General features: G+C 47.4%; 1 protein-coding gene across 13 annotated transcripts in view; it reads left to right on the top strand.

Moving 5' to 3' along the window:
• Positions 1–19,123, top strand: part of LOC127568548 (collagen alpha-1(XVIII) chain-like) — a 308,942-nt gene that overhangs the window by 278,723 nt on the left and 11,096 nt on the right. For all 13 annotated transcript variants that reach the window (XM_052012503.1, XM_052012510.1, XM_052012540.1 and 10 more), the window contains 12 exons: positions 2,349–2,423; positions 5,029–5,064; positions 5,932–5,994; positions 7,437–7,520; positions 10,381–10,416; positions 12,329–12,382; positions 13,523–13,597; positions 13,678–13,752; positions 14,553–14,601; positions 15,271–15,360; positions 16,770–16,813; positions 17,750–17,875. In XM_052012503.1, the coding sequence (XP_051868463.1) occupies positions 2,349–2,423; positions 5,029–5,064; positions 5,932–5,994; positions 7,437–7,520; positions 10,381–10,416; positions 12,329–12,382; positions 13,523–13,597; positions 13,678–13,752; positions 14,553–14,601; positions 15,271–15,360; positions 16,770–16,813; positions 17,750–17,875 (807 nt within the window). The remainder of the gene's footprint in view (positions 1–2,348; positions 2,424–5,028; positions 5,065–5,931; positions 5,995–7,436; positions 7,521–10,380; positions 10,417–12,328; positions 12,383–13,522; positions 13,598–13,677; positions 13,753–14,552; positions 14,602–15,270; positions 15,361–16,769; positions 16,814–17,749; positions 17,876–19,123) is intronic.

The following is a 19,123-nucleotide window of genomic DNA, read 5'->3' as shown; positions in this document are numbered from 1 at the left end:
CTAATGATTCAGTGTTGCTGGTTGAAGAATAAATATTATGTGGGACACCAGAGAGATTCCTGACACTCCAATAAAGGCCACCTGAATGTGGCCTCATTCGACCAATGGCACCTCAGACAACGTTGCTTCCCCTATGCACTGGACTGAAATGCTAGGCTGCATTAGAAGATCTGCAGTGGAACTCAAGACCACGTTCTGCTGACCCAGAACAGTGCAGAAAACCACTGCCGATCTGCACGGCAAGTCAACAAAACAGTGTCCTCAAGGGAAGTTTCCACTTTGTCTTGAGTAAGCACAGTGGCTGTTTCTGAGTCTCGGGGGACTGATATTCTTGCTGTATCATCTCTCTGCCATTAGGAGGAGCCCTGATGCAGTCAAGACAGCTCGGAAAGAAAACCACTGAAACTCCTTCCTTTCTCAGAAAATCAGGCAGCTACTTTACAATGGTTTGGCTTGTGGTGTATGCCAGACACAAATAATTACAGTCATTTGTTTAAATTTAAACACAACCCACAGCAAAGTTTCACTTCTTTGTAGAATGGGAAGTCTTCAACTTAACACATTGGAAAGGTCAGCATGTTTACTGTGTGTTGAGAAGGTGATTACAATCACAATTATTTCCTTCTGTACAAACAAAGATACATAGAACGGTAGTGGCATCTGATATCTATCCTCATCTAAACCAGTTAATGCGTGCCTTGCCATTTTTCCGGGAGCCATAGCAGTTGGGAGCTGGGACAGGAAGATGAGCACCTTTCGCATCAGTCCCAATCTGCCGCTAGTGTTTGGGTCTGTGGATCTCTGTCCCTTTTTCATGGGGCTCTCCCAGAACCTGACACCTAACCCTGCAGCCAGATGAGATAAAGATCGTTAGTGGATCATTGACTCAAAGAGCATGGAAGGAGCCCACTTGACCTATCACACCTGTCCCACTCTTTGAAAGGGCCATCCATTTAGACCCACTTCTCTGTTCTTTCTGCAAATATCTTTCCCTTATGTGTCTGATTTCATATTCAAGCTTCCTATTGAGTGTGTTTCTATCAGGCTATGAGTCCAAGATCAGAACAACTCATCAGGGAAAGCAAAAATGCCCCTCTTTTCTGCTTTTGCCGTACCTGTGATCCTTGGTTGTCAGGGGAACAGCTCCACTTTCTTTCTGCACCCTACCTAAAGCCTTCATAATGCTGAACTCCTGTAAGGAGAACAACTCCAGGCATGGTGTCAGCATGTTCCAAACTCTCCGACCCTGCTCCAAGTCCACCGTATAATCCCAGAGATGTGTGGGTGTTTCCATCCTGGATCAGACAGATAACCCTTTCATCCTGCCTGAAATGAACAAACAGAACACCCTCACTGGCATTTCCTCTTTCCAGTACAGGGGCCACATACTCCTCCATAGTGTTTAATACCAATGGTTTGAGCTAAGAATCCATACAATTTCCCATGGCAAACTTTCAGGAGCCCATATGTATGAAGCCCTTTGGTTGGTGCTTCATAACAGTCACCTGCTTGGGTTTGGATGTGTTCCTGCACATTATCCCCCACACTCACCCCTGCCGCCCCCAATCAAGCAGCCTTTCGCCCTGTCCCTGATATTTTCAGAAACCATGAACAAAAGTGTGAAAGAAATTCCTTTTAAAAACACAATGTTTTTGATATCCTAGCTCTTTTTTTCTTTCTGAAATAAAAACAGAAAGTGCTTGAAACACTCAGTAGAATCAGTCTTTATCCGTGGAAAGACAAAGGCAAAGAAGCATAATCTGTATCTACTTGCCACATGAGCCCATTTGGTCTCACCCAATCAGAGATAATTGTTCTGCCCGTCCCTCCCCCACCTCCTCTACTGCTGAAAATTTTACTCTCTTTCCCAGTTCTGATGAAAAGTCTTTGACCTGAAAAGTTAACCCTGTTTCTCTTCCTGTTTGACCTGCTGAGTGTTTCCAGCATTTTCTTCGGATTTCAAACGTCTGCAATTTTCTTTTCATTTTAATTTTTTTGCCCAGGGTTGCTTCTTTGAGACTCCAGGGTGAGCCTGGAAGTTTGGCGAGACTGCCAGCATGCCCTGCCTAGCACATTGGTATTTTCCAGAATGATATTGAGCGTTGCGACACCAGCACAGTTCAGGCATTGAATTTGCTCACCTTTAGTAATGGTAACTGTCAATGAGTGTGAGTTGGTTACTCTGATCATTCATTATACAAGCGCTCAACCAAGGTGGAGAGAAATAAGATCTCTCCCTGATGCTGGCCATCCACTATTTTGTGAAGTAACTTATTATCCTCAGCCTGAAGCTAAAGGGGTTGGGTTGGGTAGGGTTGCTAATGTGCTTCTGGCTGTTTGTCTTGTAGGGCGAGGCTGGCAGAGATGGCGTGGGATTGCCTGGCCCACCTGGTCCTCCAGGATACGTGTATGGTCGTGGCAACGTAAGTGCTTTTTCACAAACTTTTATCGCGTGGCAGAGGTTTGCTGCATTGTACAGTCTGATGCTGAGTACAAAGGGCTGGAACTTGTGCTGCACTTGAGACATAGAGAGATATAGAACCGAAACCGGCTCTTCAATCCACACTGACCATCGTCCATCCATGGGCACCAATCCTATGTTAATCCTTTATTCTCCCCACATTCTCGTGAACTCCCCCCCATATTCTACCATCACCTACACACTAGGGGAATTTCACAGTGCCTGATTAACCTACATTTTTGACCGCATCACAGCGGCCAATTAACCTACATACCGCGCAGCTTTGGGCTGTGGAAGGAAACCGGTGCACCCAGAGGAAACCCACACAGTCACAGGAAAAATGTGCAAACTTCACACAGACAGCAGCCAGGGTCAGGATTGAACCCGGGTCTCTAGAGCTCTGAGGCAGCAGCTCAACCAGCTACACCATTGTGCTGACTTAGTAAACTTGAGTGAAGCTCAGTTTAGTCCACACTGGGGGAGTGAGAATTGGTTTCCAACACAGGTTCTCCAGAAGGATAAAAGGTCAGATTTGGTAGTAGGGTTCCTTAGATTGAACTTGTCCTCCCTTGGGCGTAGAAGAGTAAGGCATGGCCTAATAATCTGTATGAGTTGATCGGTGGATTGAATGGGGTCATTAGAGGGGAGTCCAGAACAAGGTGTACATCGTAGAATTAGAGCTCGGCCAGTGAGGGGTCATTTCAGGGAACATCTCCTCACAAAGGGGCCGCAGGGAAATCTGGCACTCCCTTACCAGGGGCTACAATGCCTAAGGTTTAGCTGAACATCTCAAAATTGAGATTTTTGTTGGGTCAGGGGTTTTATTTTTTTTTAATTTTTTTAATTTACAGCGTGGTAACAGGCCCTTCCAGCCCAACAAGTCCACGCCGCCCATTTTAAACCCAATTAACCTACCTGTACGTCTTTACAATGTGGGAGGAAACCGGGGCACCCGGAGGAAACCCACGCAGACACAGGAGAACGTAGAAACTCCTTACAGACAGCGACAGGAATCGAACCCCTATCGCTGGCGCTGTAATAGCGTCGTGCTAACTGCTACGCTACCGTGCCGGAGACGCAGTGGGTAACTGGAGTTGAGATACGGATCAGCTGTGGCCTAATTAAATGGTGGACAGGATTAATCGTGTGTATGACCACTCATATGGCCACAGTGTGTCCAACTCCAAAGGCAGGAGGGTGTTTTCTAAAGAAGCAGAAACAAAGACACCAGGTCCATCAAAACTTTCTGAGATCTGCACAGGATGATCTGTTGACAGATCGCTTCCATTGTACTTCTGTAGGTCAGGGTTTCTATTGCACGCTATCATACTTCATGTTGCAAAGTGAGATAGAGCCGCTCAGTGGCGTAGCTGGTGGAGCTGCTGCCTCGCAGCTCCAGCGACCTGGGTTCAATCCTGACCTCAGGTGCTGCCTGTGTGGAGTTTGCATGTTCTCCCTGTGACCATGTGGGTTTCCCCCGGGTGCTCCGGTTTCCTCCGACATCCCAAAGACGCCTGGGTCAGTAGGTTAATTGACCACTGTAAATTACCCCTACTGTAGATTGGTGGAGGGTGTGAGAGAGTAGGTTACAGTGAAAGAAGTGTTCTGAGAGCCAGTCTGGACTTGATGGGCAGAATAGCTTCCTTCTATGTCGGGAGAAAATATGAATAGAAACTTTTAGCCCTGTGCAGCCTGATCTGGTTTCAGGCAAGACCTTAAAACTGATTTTAGAACACCAAACATTGCTGCCAATTTAGTTCTGATTTTGATTTGAATTTCTTTAACGCATTCTACAACCTCAGGCAAGTATGTTTTGAAGTATAGTTTAGGGAATGCGGTGGCCAACTTGTGCTTAGCAGAGACCACAAACTGCAGTCAAGTAGCGACGAGATCGTTCGTTTTAATGATGTTGTCTGAGACATGGGAGAACTACCTTACTCTTCAAAGTATTGGGCCAGATCTTCCCACTTGGTACTGCTAGCATTTTCCCATGTAACTGTCAGGAAATTCGGGATTCCTGGCCAAGCGTGCGCAATTCGAGGTATCCGAACTTCCTGAGAGGTCCTCGGCATTTCCAGTGACAGTTTGGCAGCTTCCTGCAGTTTTCCAGCAGGCTTGTTGGCTCAGCTGTGGCACTGACAAACATCAGAGGGATTCCATACCCTGGAATCCTCATCAGGTTGTATGGTTTGATTTTGACGGTCCTCCAACAACTTCTGATTTCCAACAGCACCAGATGCTGGGGATGGTTTATCAAGGCTTCAGCTGCAGTGGGTCTATTGATGAATGGCCTGCTGGGGGTTGAGTGGGGAGGGAAGGGAAGGGGAAAGTGGGCAGGGGAGGAGCAGGAGATCTGAGGGTGTGATCATCATTGATGAGACTGGCGCAAAATAACATCATGTTTGGCTGATTCCCGCAAGCTTATGGAGATTATGGGATTGGAACCAGTAAATGAAGTAACTAAGGCAGCAGTCAGTAACAATGGAGACTTCTCAGAGTTTCAATGCATTGAAATTAAAATTGAAATTACTGTTTAACGAGTGGTGATTAATTCTCTCTTTCCTTAGATGGTCGATGGGCTTCCTGCTGTACCTGGAGGAGAGGTAGGAATCTTTTTTTGTAAATGGTACAAGGTTAACACATCGTAACAGAGTTGGTCCCACTCTCATTATGGGTATAATATCTTGTATGGACTCTTCCCAAACAGTTAGTTATAGGAGACACTCCATCTGAAAAGTCAGGGTGAGATTATCACTGACTGAACCACGGCTGTCAACCAGTGCCTCATTGTTCTGCTGATGTCACATGAGAGAGCAGCATTTCACCAATAGTTATTGGTCATGGATATTTTACCTGCCAGTACAAGCTCAAGTGTGTTGTCATGGGCATACATACCCAGGGTGTAAATGCCACGAAAATTAAGCTTTTTGCAGCAGCAGCACAAACATGACAAACATACATAAACTTAAATAAGTATATAATTAGTATTGATTTGAGTGACGTAGCTTTCACCAGTGGGAGAGTCTCAGACGAGGGGATACAGCTTCAAGATATGGGGGTAATCGTTTAAAATCGAGGTATGTTGATATTTCTTCTCACAGAAGGCAGCGAATCTCTGGAATTCTCTGCCCCAGGGAGCTGTGGAGGCCCGACCATCAAAAATATTTAAAGTGGAGGTAGATAAATATTTGAAAGGTTGAGCGCCTTGGGTCTTGGGTATAGAGCAGGGGATGAGGCCTGAAGCAGATCAGCCACGATCATATAGAATGGACAAGGTGCATTTCTACTCCAAGTTTCTTTTGCGTGTGTGTGTCCTTTAAATTATCATCAGTTACTTCCCTTAATAAAGTTTGATGCAAGTGACCAATGAGAATCTCGAGGCCTGGAAGCAATTCTCACTTGCAATGATGCGAGGCTATTGTGGTTCCTCTGATATTTAACATTTGGACTGCATTGTTCCTGCTCCACAGGGTCCCAGAGGTCCCAAAGGTGACCGTGGAGATGCAGGTCCTCAGGGTTCGGTTGGGCCAAAGGTAGGTGCTTCAATAACTTGCATCTGATTGGTGCTTCTGAAGTCATAAAACAGCACCAAATAAAATCTGACACTAGGCCGCAAAAAGAGAGGGAAAAAAGAGGTGGGTTTTCAGGAGTGCCTTGGGGGCGGCGGGGGGAGATAGGCTTAGGAAGATAATTCATGGTTTTCATTGAACTGCCATCAACTTTTGTTTGCCACCCTTTCCAGGTTACCCAATTCCCAATAGAGAGTAACTTTTGAATCTTCTCCTACCCCTTCAGGCAGTGCATCCCACACGGTATCAACTCACTGGTTAAAAATAATTCCGTCCTCTCTGGTTTTAGTCCGAATTATTTTAAATTTACATCGTCTGGTTATTGCCCCTCCTGCCACCTGGGAACATTTTCTCCTTATTTACTCTGTCAGATGCTTTGTGTGGTATTGAGTTCTGTGGGTGTGAAGCCTGGGCTGAGTTAGTTGATCACAGTCTATCTGGCTGTGAGTCTGGTGTGAGTGAGGGAGGAATGAAGGCACAGTTGCTTCTCATTACTGAGCAGTGAGCATAACTGGAGGGATTTGTTTCTCTCCGTTCGCTCCTAGGTTATAGATGACCTCCCGACAAGCCTGACGTTTCTTGCCAATCCCTACTTGAGAAGATTATAGGGTCGTGGAGAGATACAGCACGGAAACAGGCCATTCGGCCCACTGAGTCCGTGCTGACCATCAACCACCCATTTACTCTCATCCTACATTAATCCCACTTTATTCTCCCCACACTCCCATCAACTCCCCCCAGATTCTACCAATCACCCACACACTAGGGGCAATTTACAGTGGCCGATTAACCCACTGACCCATGTCTTTGGGATGTGGGAGGAAACGAAGCACCTGGAGGAAACCCACTCGGTCACAGGGAGAACTGAGGTCAGGATTGAACCCGGTCTCTGGTGCTGTGAGACAGCGGCTCTATTTACTGCGCCACTGTGCCCTCCCCTCCCTTGTACCACTGCAGTGCTTGTGGTAAAGATGCTCCCACATTCTCATTGGTTAGGAAGTCCTGGGATTTTGGTCAAGTGATGGTAGAGGTATTGCAGTGTCCCCCCCAGGACGAGGTGATGTCTGGTAACAGTGGAGCCTGGGAGTATGCAGGGACTTTTTTAACCGCAGTTGCAAGCCCAAGGTGGTTGGATGACTGGAATTCAACTCCAAAGGTATGCTGTGCAGTGACAGCTCAGGGTAAACCCCCGTCCTTGGAAGAGGAAACGGGGGGTGGGGGAGAGGGAAATGAAAGTATAAATGCACCTCAAGTTGTTTGGAGCAGTTTCCCCTGCAAGTCACTGCACTCGATCTCCTGCAAGAGGTAAAGGAGTCATAATGTCTTTCTTAATGTGTGACGAAATTGGCAAAATATTTTTCATCTGAGCTGTTGGCTCCCTGATGAGAAGTGTCCTGCCTTTTCAGGGTGAGAAAGGAGAGCCTGGCTACATCACCGGCCTTGACGGAGCCACATTGAATAACTTGCTTTCCAGAAGTGCTGACCTGAAGGTGAGTCGGCAGAGACGCTGAGAAGCCCATTCCAGTTCAGCTGTGCCAGTGTGTATCCCCGTGAAAACAGGAGTGCCAAAGCAGCCCATCTTTGCCAGAGTCTCTGCTGCATATCAGTCTGTCCTCATTTCACCCTGTCAGCTGTCCCGTTCCACCATTACCTTACCTACATCCATACTGTGTATCCCAACTACTCTAAAGGAAGTGAGTTGCCTATTCTCTCTTGAACCATTTGCTTCAACTGGTGCTGAAGTGCAATGTTTATACATCTTCCAAAGGGCAGCTTAAACATGAGAAGTTAGCAAATTCAACAGTGGCTAAACAAACCTGAATTCCCTGTTTGTGATCATCTCAGCCTCTCATTTGTGGAAACATCTTCCCCAAGTCCATCCATTGTAGTTAAAGATCTCTAGTAGGCTACTCTCACCCTCCTCTATCGACTTGCACAGCCTTTTATGGTAGTTACAACCCAGGTACTCCCCAGGTTATGAACTTGGGTGTCACCCACATTAGGAGATGGCTCTGTTGATCCCTAGACCCCATTCAGCGTAATTGTCAGCAAACTTCAAGCAAAGCAAGGAGTCTCTCTTGCTTGCCATCATTCCCTTTCCCAAAGCAAACAACAGATAGATGAAAAACAATCTCAGACAGGGCAGTTAAATCCATCTTGGCAACTCCTTCAAGGATAGAAGCCAATTAACAGGAGGGTAGTATGAAGAAGTGCTGATAGAGCAGTATTGGGAACTTGAAATGGCAAAGATTATCTGTTGGGTTTTGTATTTCTGGCTACAACTGCTATGATTAAAGTTGGTTAAAGCCTGTTTACTACAAACCTACGTAACAGTCTGGCTAATATAGGAAACCTCAGAACAAGGCAGAGACTTGTGCTGATCTGAAAAGCCTGGTGTGTGGTTTCATTGTACTTGGATGGCGCGCGATTAATGAAACTGGAATGGTTTACTTTGACTGGTGTACAGGATCCATCATCAGAGGAGGGAAATTTCTCCCCATCCCACTCAGCCGTCTGCTTTAGTGAGGGGGTGGCATGGTGGTGAGGTTTCAGGACTCACTTCATTCATCACAGGGATGGTGGAATCGTGACTGACTGGGTACTTTCAGCAGCTGGTACAGCCGCAGCTCAGAGAGTAGTACATTCATAAAGGGTTGAGTAAGGAAATTAGCTTGGAAACTGGGAAAGGCATTGGTTTGTGTTCAGGGCACAGAATGATGGAACAGTATCTGACAGTCGTTCCGAATAACCATGCAATTTGACTGATTTATTGCTGTACAGTGAGCAATTAAAGGGCTTCACTAGTTTCACTAGTTTGCACAAAACCTTTCACAGACTAGGTGGGACATAACTTCGTTATTAATGTCTGCTAAATCTGAGGCCTGCTCTTGGTCTGGTTTAGACATGGACACCCGGACACAAATCGCTTCATGTTTCCGGGCATGCTCTCCAGCTGTCTATAAACTCCCGACATCACAGCGAATGGAAATGAGAATGGAACAGTGCAAGTGAGTTCATTGGCTGCTGGGAGAGTTTACATCAGTTGGCAGATAAAGCCAATTGTGCTTATCCTTCTGAGATGGTGGAAAGCTTTTCTGATTAGCTGCCATTGTCTCCAAGGTGATGATTATATCAAATTACATGAAAAGCACAAAGCAGACCCAACCAGTGGTGCTTGGAGTCAAAGAGTAATACAGCACAGAAACAGGCCCTTTGGCCCAACTCATCCATGCCGACCATGGTGCCCACCAAGTTGGTCCCACTTACCTGCATTTGGCCCATGTCCCTCTCAACCCCTCCTATCCCTGCTTAAGGCTCTTTTCATTTCTTCTTCATCTTATTCTGTAAGAATTATGTTCCATTGCCTTACCCCTTGAGTTCTTATCTGGTTTCACCTTGAATGCATCAATTTTTTTTCCAGCTCTAGATATCTTTGCCTCAGTTACTGTCTGAGATTCACACTCTCACTGCTCTCTGGATAAACAAATTTCTTCTCAGTCCCCCATTTGGTTTTTGATGTTTATTTTACTTTGAGGGCCTCTACTTTTGCTCTTCCCTTTGTCCAGTCTCTCAAGATCCTTTATAATTTTAAACACTGTTAGGTCATGCTTCTGCCTTAGCTTTTCAAGAGAAGAGTTGGGTTTCTTCATTGAACCCTGCACGGTGCCCCTATATACTCCCCGTAATTCAGAAACTGGAGTTGAACTCGACACTCCCAAGCGTGGTCCAGCTGAGGTCTGTTTAGCCACTGTTAGGTTTGTTAAGGTCGCCGCTGTTTAAGTTGTCATTAGAGTCATAGAGCATGGAAACAGGCCCTTTGGCCCATTGATTCCATGCCGACCATCAACCACCCATTTACAGTAATTGCATTTTATTCTCCCCACATTCCCATCAGCTCCCCTCAGATTCTACCACTCCAGGGATAGTTTACAATGCCCAATTAACCTACCAACCCACTTGTTCATGAGATATGGGAGGAGCCAGAGCACCTAGAGGTAACCCTCGCAGTCACAGGGAGGATGTGCAAACTCCACACAGACAGCGCTGGAGGTCAGGATCGAACCCTGGTCTCTGGATCTGTGAGGCAGCGGCTCTGCCAGCTGCACCACCATGCTGCCACAGTCCTTAGGATGATGTATAAAAGTTGTACTCCAGCCACCAGTAAAAGCAAACGTTCTGAGAGTGACCCTTGCTGCTTTCCACCTTCAACCCCTGCCCCACCACTACAATGATCATTAGACCTGGGGCTTCATTCTCGCATTCTTCCCGGAGAAGTGACAGTCATGTTGAATCAGCTCCCCAGTTGGACTGCATTGAATCTAAGGCTATGCAAATGTTTTTCTTTCACAGGGCGCGCCTGGTGTTCCTGGACCCATGGGCCCACAGGTAAAGTTGCAGCATCCATTTTGCATTGGATTAATGTTGGCTCATGCTGCACACCAAAGTTTAGCACCACATTGTCCACACAGCACTAGTTTCTATCTCCTCTAAAATGGGTGCCTCTTACTGCACCGAACCCCTAACCCTCCAGTCCTCTACTCTCCCTGATGCTCAGCCCATCTCCCAACATCCCCCCCACTGACAAAATGCAATGAGTACCCCTCTGGAGCTGTGAGGCAACAGCTCGACAAGCTGTGCCACTATGATGCCACAAAGATCCCCAGAGGTCCGTTCATTTTCAACAGTTGCTGAAGATCGAGTCAGTTTCAGAGAGGTCCTCAGTACGGAAGTAGGTTCTCTCTCCAGAGATTATCCAGTCCTCTAATATCCCTTGTTCCTTTGTGAATTCATGCAGATCATTTTAAACCCCACTCCACCATACAGATGACCCCTAACCCTAGGATTGAACCCCTGCTCAGGGATCAGATCCTCTGCCCAGTCTCCCATTACCCGCTGCAGGCTCCCTCCCTGATGCTCTGGTCTCCCCTGCCACTCTGTGTACTCCCTGTCCTAATTGGAAGGTGGGCATCAGGGCAGGATTCCAGTTTAAAAAAATCTCACCCAAATACTACATCAGGTATGTAGAAACCCAGATTTCTACCACCCAACACCCACCCCCCACAACCTGCGCAGCCTGATCCCATCAAAACTGGTCCCAGAGAGTTCAGATACAGATTATCTCATGTAATGGAAAGCACAATATTAGCCGATGAATGCTAAGACCTCGCCCAAGGAAGTGGTCCCAGTTAGGGACTTCCTGCTTTCCTTTTGTGCATTCAAAGGATGTGGGCTTCTCAGGCTGAGCCAGCATTTAATTGCCCATCGCTAGTTGCCCTTGAGAAGGTGGTGGTGAGCTGCCTTCTTGAACCACTGCAGTCCCTGAGGTGTGGGTGTCCCCACAATGCTGTTAGGGAGGGAGTTCCAGGGTTTTGACCCAGCAACGGTGAAGGAACGGTGATATATTTCCGCGTCAGGATGGTGTGTGGCTTGGAGCAACTTCCAGGGGGTGGTGTTCCCATGTTTTTGCTCCCCTTGTCCTTCCAGCCGGTAGAGGTCATAGGTTTGGAAGGTGCTGTCCATGGAGTCTTGGTGAGTTGCTGCAGTGCATCCTGTAGATGGTACAAACTGCTGCTACTGTGCATTGGTGGAGAAGTGAGTGAATGGTTGTGGATGGGGGGGGGGGTGCCCTATCAGGCTAGTTGCTGTGACCTGCATGGTGTCGAGCCTCTTGAGTGTTGTTGAAACTGCACTCATCCAGGCAAGTGGAGAGTATCCCATCACACTCCTGACCTGAGCCTTGTAGGTGCTGGACAGGCTTTGGGGAGTTCGAAGGTGAGTTTCTCGCCATAGAACTCCTCACCTCTGACCTGCTCTTGGGGCCACATTGTGTATATGGCTACTCCAGTTCAGGTTCTGGTCAATGGTATCCCCCAGGATATTGATAGTGGGGGACTCTGTGATGGTAATGCCTCTGAATGTCAGAAGCTGTGTGTGGAGATTTTAGGAGTTAATGGTATACTGGTTAACAGTACATTCCACGTGATTGTAAGTAGAAGGAAGTCCAGCCTTTGTTCCTGGTGACACCCTTATGACAACAGGCGTTCACCTCGAAAGGCCAGGATCGCATTTGGTGCTGGTTAATCCAAAGGGTGGATACTGGAGCCCAGCACCCAGTGGTGCTGTCAGCTGAGCTGCCCATTTCATGATTTAATCCATTGGAAATTCAAGAAATCAAAGGATATGGGATTAATGCAGGGAGGTGACAAAGGAGCAGCCATGGTTCTATTGAATGGTAGGACAGGCATGAGGGGCTGAATGGCCTGCTCCTCCTTATATTTCTTATGTTGTCTTATTGCAGGGCATCCCAGGGTATCCTGGTCGAAAAGGTGAAATTGGTTTGCCAGGACGACCGGTGAGTTTTCTTGATAGTTATTCCCTTACCATGCTTAAAACCGGTCACTCAACAGGAGTTTACATTTGACAGGTTAAACAAGTAGTGTGGTCTCCCAGTCTCGTGTCCAGCATAAGTAAGATACAAACACCCAGCCCTTGAACCAATTCGCCTGAAATTCCTTCACACAACTCCAAAGAGCCAGTGCCCTGTGCTGTTGAAAACTGGGTTAGCTGGGACTCCAGCAACTTGGCCCACATGTCTCATCTAGAGACTCTACATTTCTTGGCAGGATTTTCAATCGCCCTGGCACTGTAGACTTTCCCCAAATGATGTTAATGATAGGACAACATACAAAATTCATCAGCAGTGTGATTCATCCTATCTACTCTGAGAAACCTCAGTTATTCGCTTACAGAACATTGTGGTTTCCCTTGAAGCCATGTTATTTAAAGGGCCAACGCTCAAACCTCGCCGGTCCTTACTGAGATCTGGGACGTCTTACAACCTCACACGGGGGTCAGGGTTGAGGTCGCCCTCTTGGCCTCAGGACCATTCCGGCCTCAGGACCATTCCAGCCTCACGGTTTGTTACCCACTACTGCATTGGGGAGGTCACCTTGAACTCTGCCCCGAGGAAGAGAAAACTTCATCCACTTTTCCTACATCCCATAGCAGAGCGTTGGAGAGTGGTCAAACCAGATCACCAGGCCTCTGAGGCATCCCGTCCATCTCTCCTGAGGAGAGCAGTTTACTCCTCAGGGGTTCTTGCCCTGTGCGGCTATCCATCAGCGTTGGTGACAGTGTTGGTGATGGGCAGGCATGGTAGTGTAGCTGTTAGCGTAACACTATTACAGCACAAGTGACCTGGGTTCAATTCCAGCCGCTGTCTGTAAGGAGTTTGTACATTCTCCCTGTGATTGCATAAGCTTCCTCTGGATGCTCCAGTTTCCTCCCACATTCCAAAGATGTATGGGTTAGGAAGTTGTGGGCATGCTATGTTGGCACCGGAAGCATGGCGACACTTGCGGGCTGCCCCCAGAACACTCTACACAAAGATGCATTTCACTGTGTGTTTCGATGTACATGTGACTAATAAAGATCTTAATCTTAATCTCCCTCTATTTCTGCTCGCAGTCTAACCCCCTTTTCTCTTGGGCAGGGTCGTCCTGGGATAAATGGACTAAAAGGGGAAAAGGGCGAGGCAGGAGACTTCAGCAGTAGTTATGGATTCCGGGTGAGTCTTGTCTTCACCAGACTGTTTTGTTTGGTAGAACCGCTGTTTTGACCTGATCCTGTTTTCCTTCATTTTATTAGAGTATTCCAGGTCCTCCAGGACCCCCAGGACCTCCTGGACCACCCGGTCTACCGGCGTCAGCCTTTGACAATAATGTAAGTGGGTCGCAATAGAATCTGAGGGAACAAGTGAAGCATGGTGCAAGAAGTCTATCTCACCACGGCATCTCTGCCTTACGGTCCCAGCCACCACCCAGCGCTGGCTTCCAAGTCAGAAGGTCATGGGCTCATTCCACTCTGTTACCAGAGGTGACACTCCAGTGAAACTGTGAGGGAGTGTACTCTTCGAGATTGTGCCCTGAGATCTTTCGTGAGAATAAACAGGGGCTTGGGTCAACACTGGGTAAGAGGTCCTGTCTCTTTGACCTCATGTTGACCCAAACCCCTGTCAGTTCTCACAAAAATCACAAAGTTGAAGAATAGCAATGGAGGTATTCCCCAGTGTCCTCACCAAAATGTATCTCCCGGCCAGTAGGTTATTTGGTTAGTATCACCTTCCAGTTTGTGGAACAGCTCCAAGTCTTCTCCCAGCCCACCATCTCCAGCACTGAGGCTTTAGTTTCACTCAGCTATGTTGGGCAGGCCACATCATTCACTTGCCTGACACAAACAAACCCTATTATGGGGAGAACTGGCCAGTGCTTCTTAGAACAGTGTCGTTGAATGAGCAGCCAGACCCTCGATTTAAGCCCCATTCATAAGATAACACCTCCAACAGTGCCCTACCCACGGCTTTGAAGGGTCAACCTAGATTTTAGTGCTCAAACCCGTAGGTGGAGAGAGGAACTTGCTGCATTCTGTCTCAAAAACAAAAGCGCCGCCAGTGAGCTGGGAAAAGTGGTGTGGGCTTTGGCTACACTGCGGACTCTGACTTGTTTTGCCTTTCTTTTCTGAAGGTGTTTGGTGCAGGAGCTGTCCCCTACCCTGGACTTCTTGGACCACCAGGTAAAGACCCATCCGTGGAATCTTACTGCTTCTGTAATAAAGACCATGTTTATTCCCCAACAAATGTTCTCCCACTGGGATCCTTAATTCTGCTGGAAGGTGGGAACTGAGGAGAGGCCTCACCCTTAACTTTAATGGCACTTATGTGAGGTTAAAGGTAAAACACTTGGTTTTCCATTGCATGCAGGCACAGAAGTAAAATGATGAAGCATCATCAATCTCTCTTCAAACACGGCCTGACTTGCTGGGTTTATCCGGCATTTTCTGGTTTTAAATTCAGATTTTGCAGTGTCTTTGTTTCTCAGTAATTGATGCAGAACTGATTGGAAGTAAATGGTGATCCTCCTGCTGACCAAATCCAGTGATCTCTCACTGGCAATCATTCGGTTTGTTTAATCCCACTAATCTACAAAGACTGTTCTGCTAAATGCTCTTAACCTTTTTTAAAAAGGGTTCTGATTGATACAGTGAGTCATTGTTTTACTTCCCCATTCTTTTATGGTATGGGATGTACCTGCGTAAAGATACTCCCATTGGCTACAGAGTGCTGGTGTAATGTGTCTGGGATAAATGATGAGCACAGGTTCCAGCCTCAACCTATTGAACCAAGCAGCAGATCTGTACTATTAATAAAGTTTACTTTTTCTCCCGCTCTCTTCCCTCACTCAGGTCCTAAAGGAGACCGAGGCAGCCCAGGTCATCCGGGCTCTCGAGGAGAGAAGGGGGAAGTGGGCCCGCCTGGAATGCCAGGCCCACCCGGTGAGTAGAGAGGGATCCCGGAGGGAACATTTGAAAAGGTCCCTGTGAGAATGGAATACTTGTTCAAATCTAATCAGTCCCCCCAGAGAGGAGAGGGTGAAAAGTCGGGAGTGTACTGTGCTAACACATATCCATACACAGGCAGTCCTCTGGTTACGACAGGGTTCCCTTCCTGAGAACTGTTCGTAACCCGAACTGTTCGTAAAATTAGAAATGAACAACAACAGTGTGTGGGGGAGGATCACAGAAACAGCTGTGACGGGAAAGCGAGCAGGCGCGGGAAGAGCGGCTGCCAGTCGGCCTCACTGTCTCAGTGAGTGAGCAAGTGAGTCTGCTCAGCGCTCCCAGCTCTGCTCGGCTTGACCCAGCCCCCAAGTGTTATGGCTCTGTGGGGTGCAGAGAGAAGGCAGGTGTAAATGCCCCATTCCCACCCAGCAGAAGATGCCTGCAACCCCGCAGTAGCCTGCAAATCTATTCCCATCCATCCCGCTGGTCTCCCAAATGTTCGTTTGTATGTACGGTGTGTCCGTAAGTCAGCTGCTTGTAACCAAGGAAGTGACTGTATGCCTATAACACAGGAGGACGTCATTCAGCCCTTCAACTCTATTCTGACCTACAGAGAAATCCCGTTGTGCCACTTACATCCCTGTAAACTATTCTCACACACATGTCCATCAACTCCACCCTGATTCACCGACCATCCTGCACTAGGGGTAATTCTACAGCAACTAGTTAACCATGTCTCATATCTTTGGGATGTGGGAGAACACGCAAACTCCACACAGACAGCAGCCGAGGTCAGGATCGAACCTGGGTTGCTGGAGCTGTGAGGTAGCAGTTCTACAAGCCACATCACTGTGCCACACATAGTTTACTCTGCAACCATAAGCAGCCTATTCTGATAACAGCCTGAGATCAGAGTCCTTGCCGTTTTAGAGCATACAGTATTTTTCAAGTAAGGATGGTGTGGGACTTGTAGAAGGATGGGTTCCAATGCATCTGTTGATTTTGTCTTTTAAGCTGGTAAACTCGCGGGTTTGGGAGATACCATCGGAAAGACTTGGCAAGATGCTTTGGTACTTCTGATGGATGGTACACAATGCATCAAGCACTGATTATGAAGGGGTGAATGATTAAAGTGGTGGCAAACCATTAGGAAAGATGGGAGAGACCCGGGACCATTGTATCTCAGGACTCCCCTACTTCACAGCACTTCCTCGAGAAGTGTGAGGGTCCAACATGGAGTGAGTGGGCTGGATTCACCACTGCTTTCCACCATAGTCAGGGACTCACTAAGGCAGCTCAACCTGAGGAGGCCTGGGTCAACAATTCAACCGTTTTGTACATGTTATTGCAGTGTTTCTTTATACGTGAACCAGTACTCAAGTCTCTGTGCTCTTCTACTTCAGGAATTGTTCCATACGATGTGTACGAGTATCACTCTGGGGGCAAGGTAAGTGCTGCAACCTTCTTAACTTGCTGACTTGATTCCCTGACTCCCTGTGGCTGCAGTACTTGGTTGAGGAACTGCCTCCATTCTACCCCATTTGTCTCCAGTCTTTTACTCCATTACAAATTCTATTTTGCTGTGCAAGTGATTGGTAGCTTGATTCATGGCCTCTGTGTAGAGGTCTTTGCACAGTGACTTTCCAGGCAGTTTCTGTATACTCTGCTAGTCTGCTATCCCAGTTCTCCCCATCCATTCACCAGGACCCCAGTTTCCTTGCTCCCCATCCCATCACCAGAACCCTGGTTCCCATGTGCCCTTTACAATCACCAGAACCCCGGTTCCTGCACTCCCCTAAAACTTATCAAGTTCATTGGTACATTACTGTGTAACCTCTTTTAAAAAAAAGTGAATTAAGAGTCCGTTGGAGTGTAAATAAAACAATATCTGATTGTCCAGAAAATCTGCTAGTCCAGCACCACCAAAGTGCCGCATTACCAGAGTTTTAGTGTATTCATAAAGTTGAAGTTGTGCATTTACCCAGCCAATGAATGCAGTTATCTCTGAAATGGACTACCAGTGCTGCCAATCCTTCACTAGCCCTGGAGTAATCTCCAGACATAATTCTGGGATCTCTGGGAAAAATGTCTGGGATAAAACCATGGGAATGCAACAACGCTTATTTGATGGAATCATTCCTTTGAGTAACAAGGAGTCCAATTGCTCCTGGAAGTCGATGTGACACTTGGATACCCACCAATGGTGGGAGCACTAGGGATGGGGTAGTTGGCGGCAGGTCATGTGACATAATGCTCCAATCAGGTTTGACAGCCACCAGCTACAAGCTTGTCGTCCATGATGTGGGTTTTTTTGTGTCCTCAATCCAATCTGGCTCACTTTATTTTAAGGCTTTTCTTCTTCCTTCCACACTTCTTCTTACAGGGGGAGAAGGGAGAGCGAGGCAACATGGGGCAGAAGGGAGAGAAGGGGGCGCCAGGCGATGGTTATGGTTCGGGGATGCCTGGTCCGGCAGGACCTCCTGGACCCCCAGGAAGACCAGGGCTTCAGGTAAGAACCTCCTGAGCACATCCCAGTAAGGCCACATTAGGGGATGAGATGGCGGAAGTGGGCCGAGGTGCTTGGACCAAAGCGTCAGGAGTCTGAGCTTTGGCCAAGCAGAGATTCAGTGTGAAATCAGTGGGTGGGGTGATAGTACAGCAATGATGGCCTAAAGGAGAGGACTTAGCTCAATGCCAGCTTGGAACGGCACCATAAGTACATGGCTACCCTGCTGGTGCCCATTGATGGGAATTCTCAGGACAATGGAGATCAATTTCATTGGCAATGTTCCAGGAGCAGATGAATAATAATAAACCACAGATGCTGGAAATCTGGCGTAAAATCAGAAATTTCTAGAAACACTCAGCGGCTCAGGCAGTATCTGCGGAGAGGGAAACAGCATTTCAGATCGAAAACCCTTTTGCAGAGAACCCATAAAGCTGATTCTCTTTCTGCAGATGCTGAGAATTTCTGCTCCAGAAAGGAGAGGTTTACGGCAAAGAGTGTTATCCTGTGTGTCACTGATGCAGAAGCGTGCCCAGTTTTGTCCCCCACCAAAGTTATGGAGTGACAAAATTCAACCTGGAAATAGTCACATCATCTTCCGTCCTGGAAGAAGTCAGTTTCCCATCGCATATGTATGTGTAGCAGTTTCTAGGATGGGCGGCACCATGACACAACTGGTAGAACTACTGCCTCCCAGCTCCAGAGACCCGGGTTCAATCCTAACCTCGGGTGCTGTCTGTGTGGAATTTGCACGTTCTCCCTGTGACCACGTGAGTTTCCTCCGGGGGCTCCACTTTCCTCCCAGATCCCAAAGACATGTGGGTTGGTAGGTTATTTGTCCACTATAGAATGCCCCTAGTGTGTAGGTGAGTGGTGGAATCTAGGGGGAAGTTGATGGGAATGTGGAGAGGATAAAATGGGATTGGTGAAGGATTCGTGTAAATAGGTTGTTGATAGTCAACGTGGATTCGGTGTTTTTTTGCTGAAAAACTCTATCGCTGTAGGACAAGATTGATAAGATTTCTTTATTAGTTACATGTACATCGAAACACACAGTACGCAATCTTTGCGTAGAGTGTTCTGGGGGCAGCCCGCAAGTGCCGCCACGCTTCCGGCACCAACAATAGCATGCCCACAACTTCCTAACCCGTACGTCTTTGGAATGTGGGAGGAAACCGGAGCACCTGGAGGAAACTCACACAGTCACGGGGAGAGCATACGAACTGCTTACAGACAGTGCCGGAATTGAAC

This window comes from Pristis pectinata, chromosome 1 (genome assembly GCF_009764475.1).
Source record: "Pristis pectinata isolate sPriPec2 chromosome 1, sPriPec2.1.pri, whole genome shotgun sequence".
NCBI lineage: Eukaryota > Metazoa > Chordata > Chondrichthyes > Rhinopristiformes > Pristidae > Pristis > Pristis pectinata.
The sequence above is the reverse complement of the archived record's forward strand: the minus strand, read 5'-3'. Positions and strand labels throughout refer to the sequence as shown.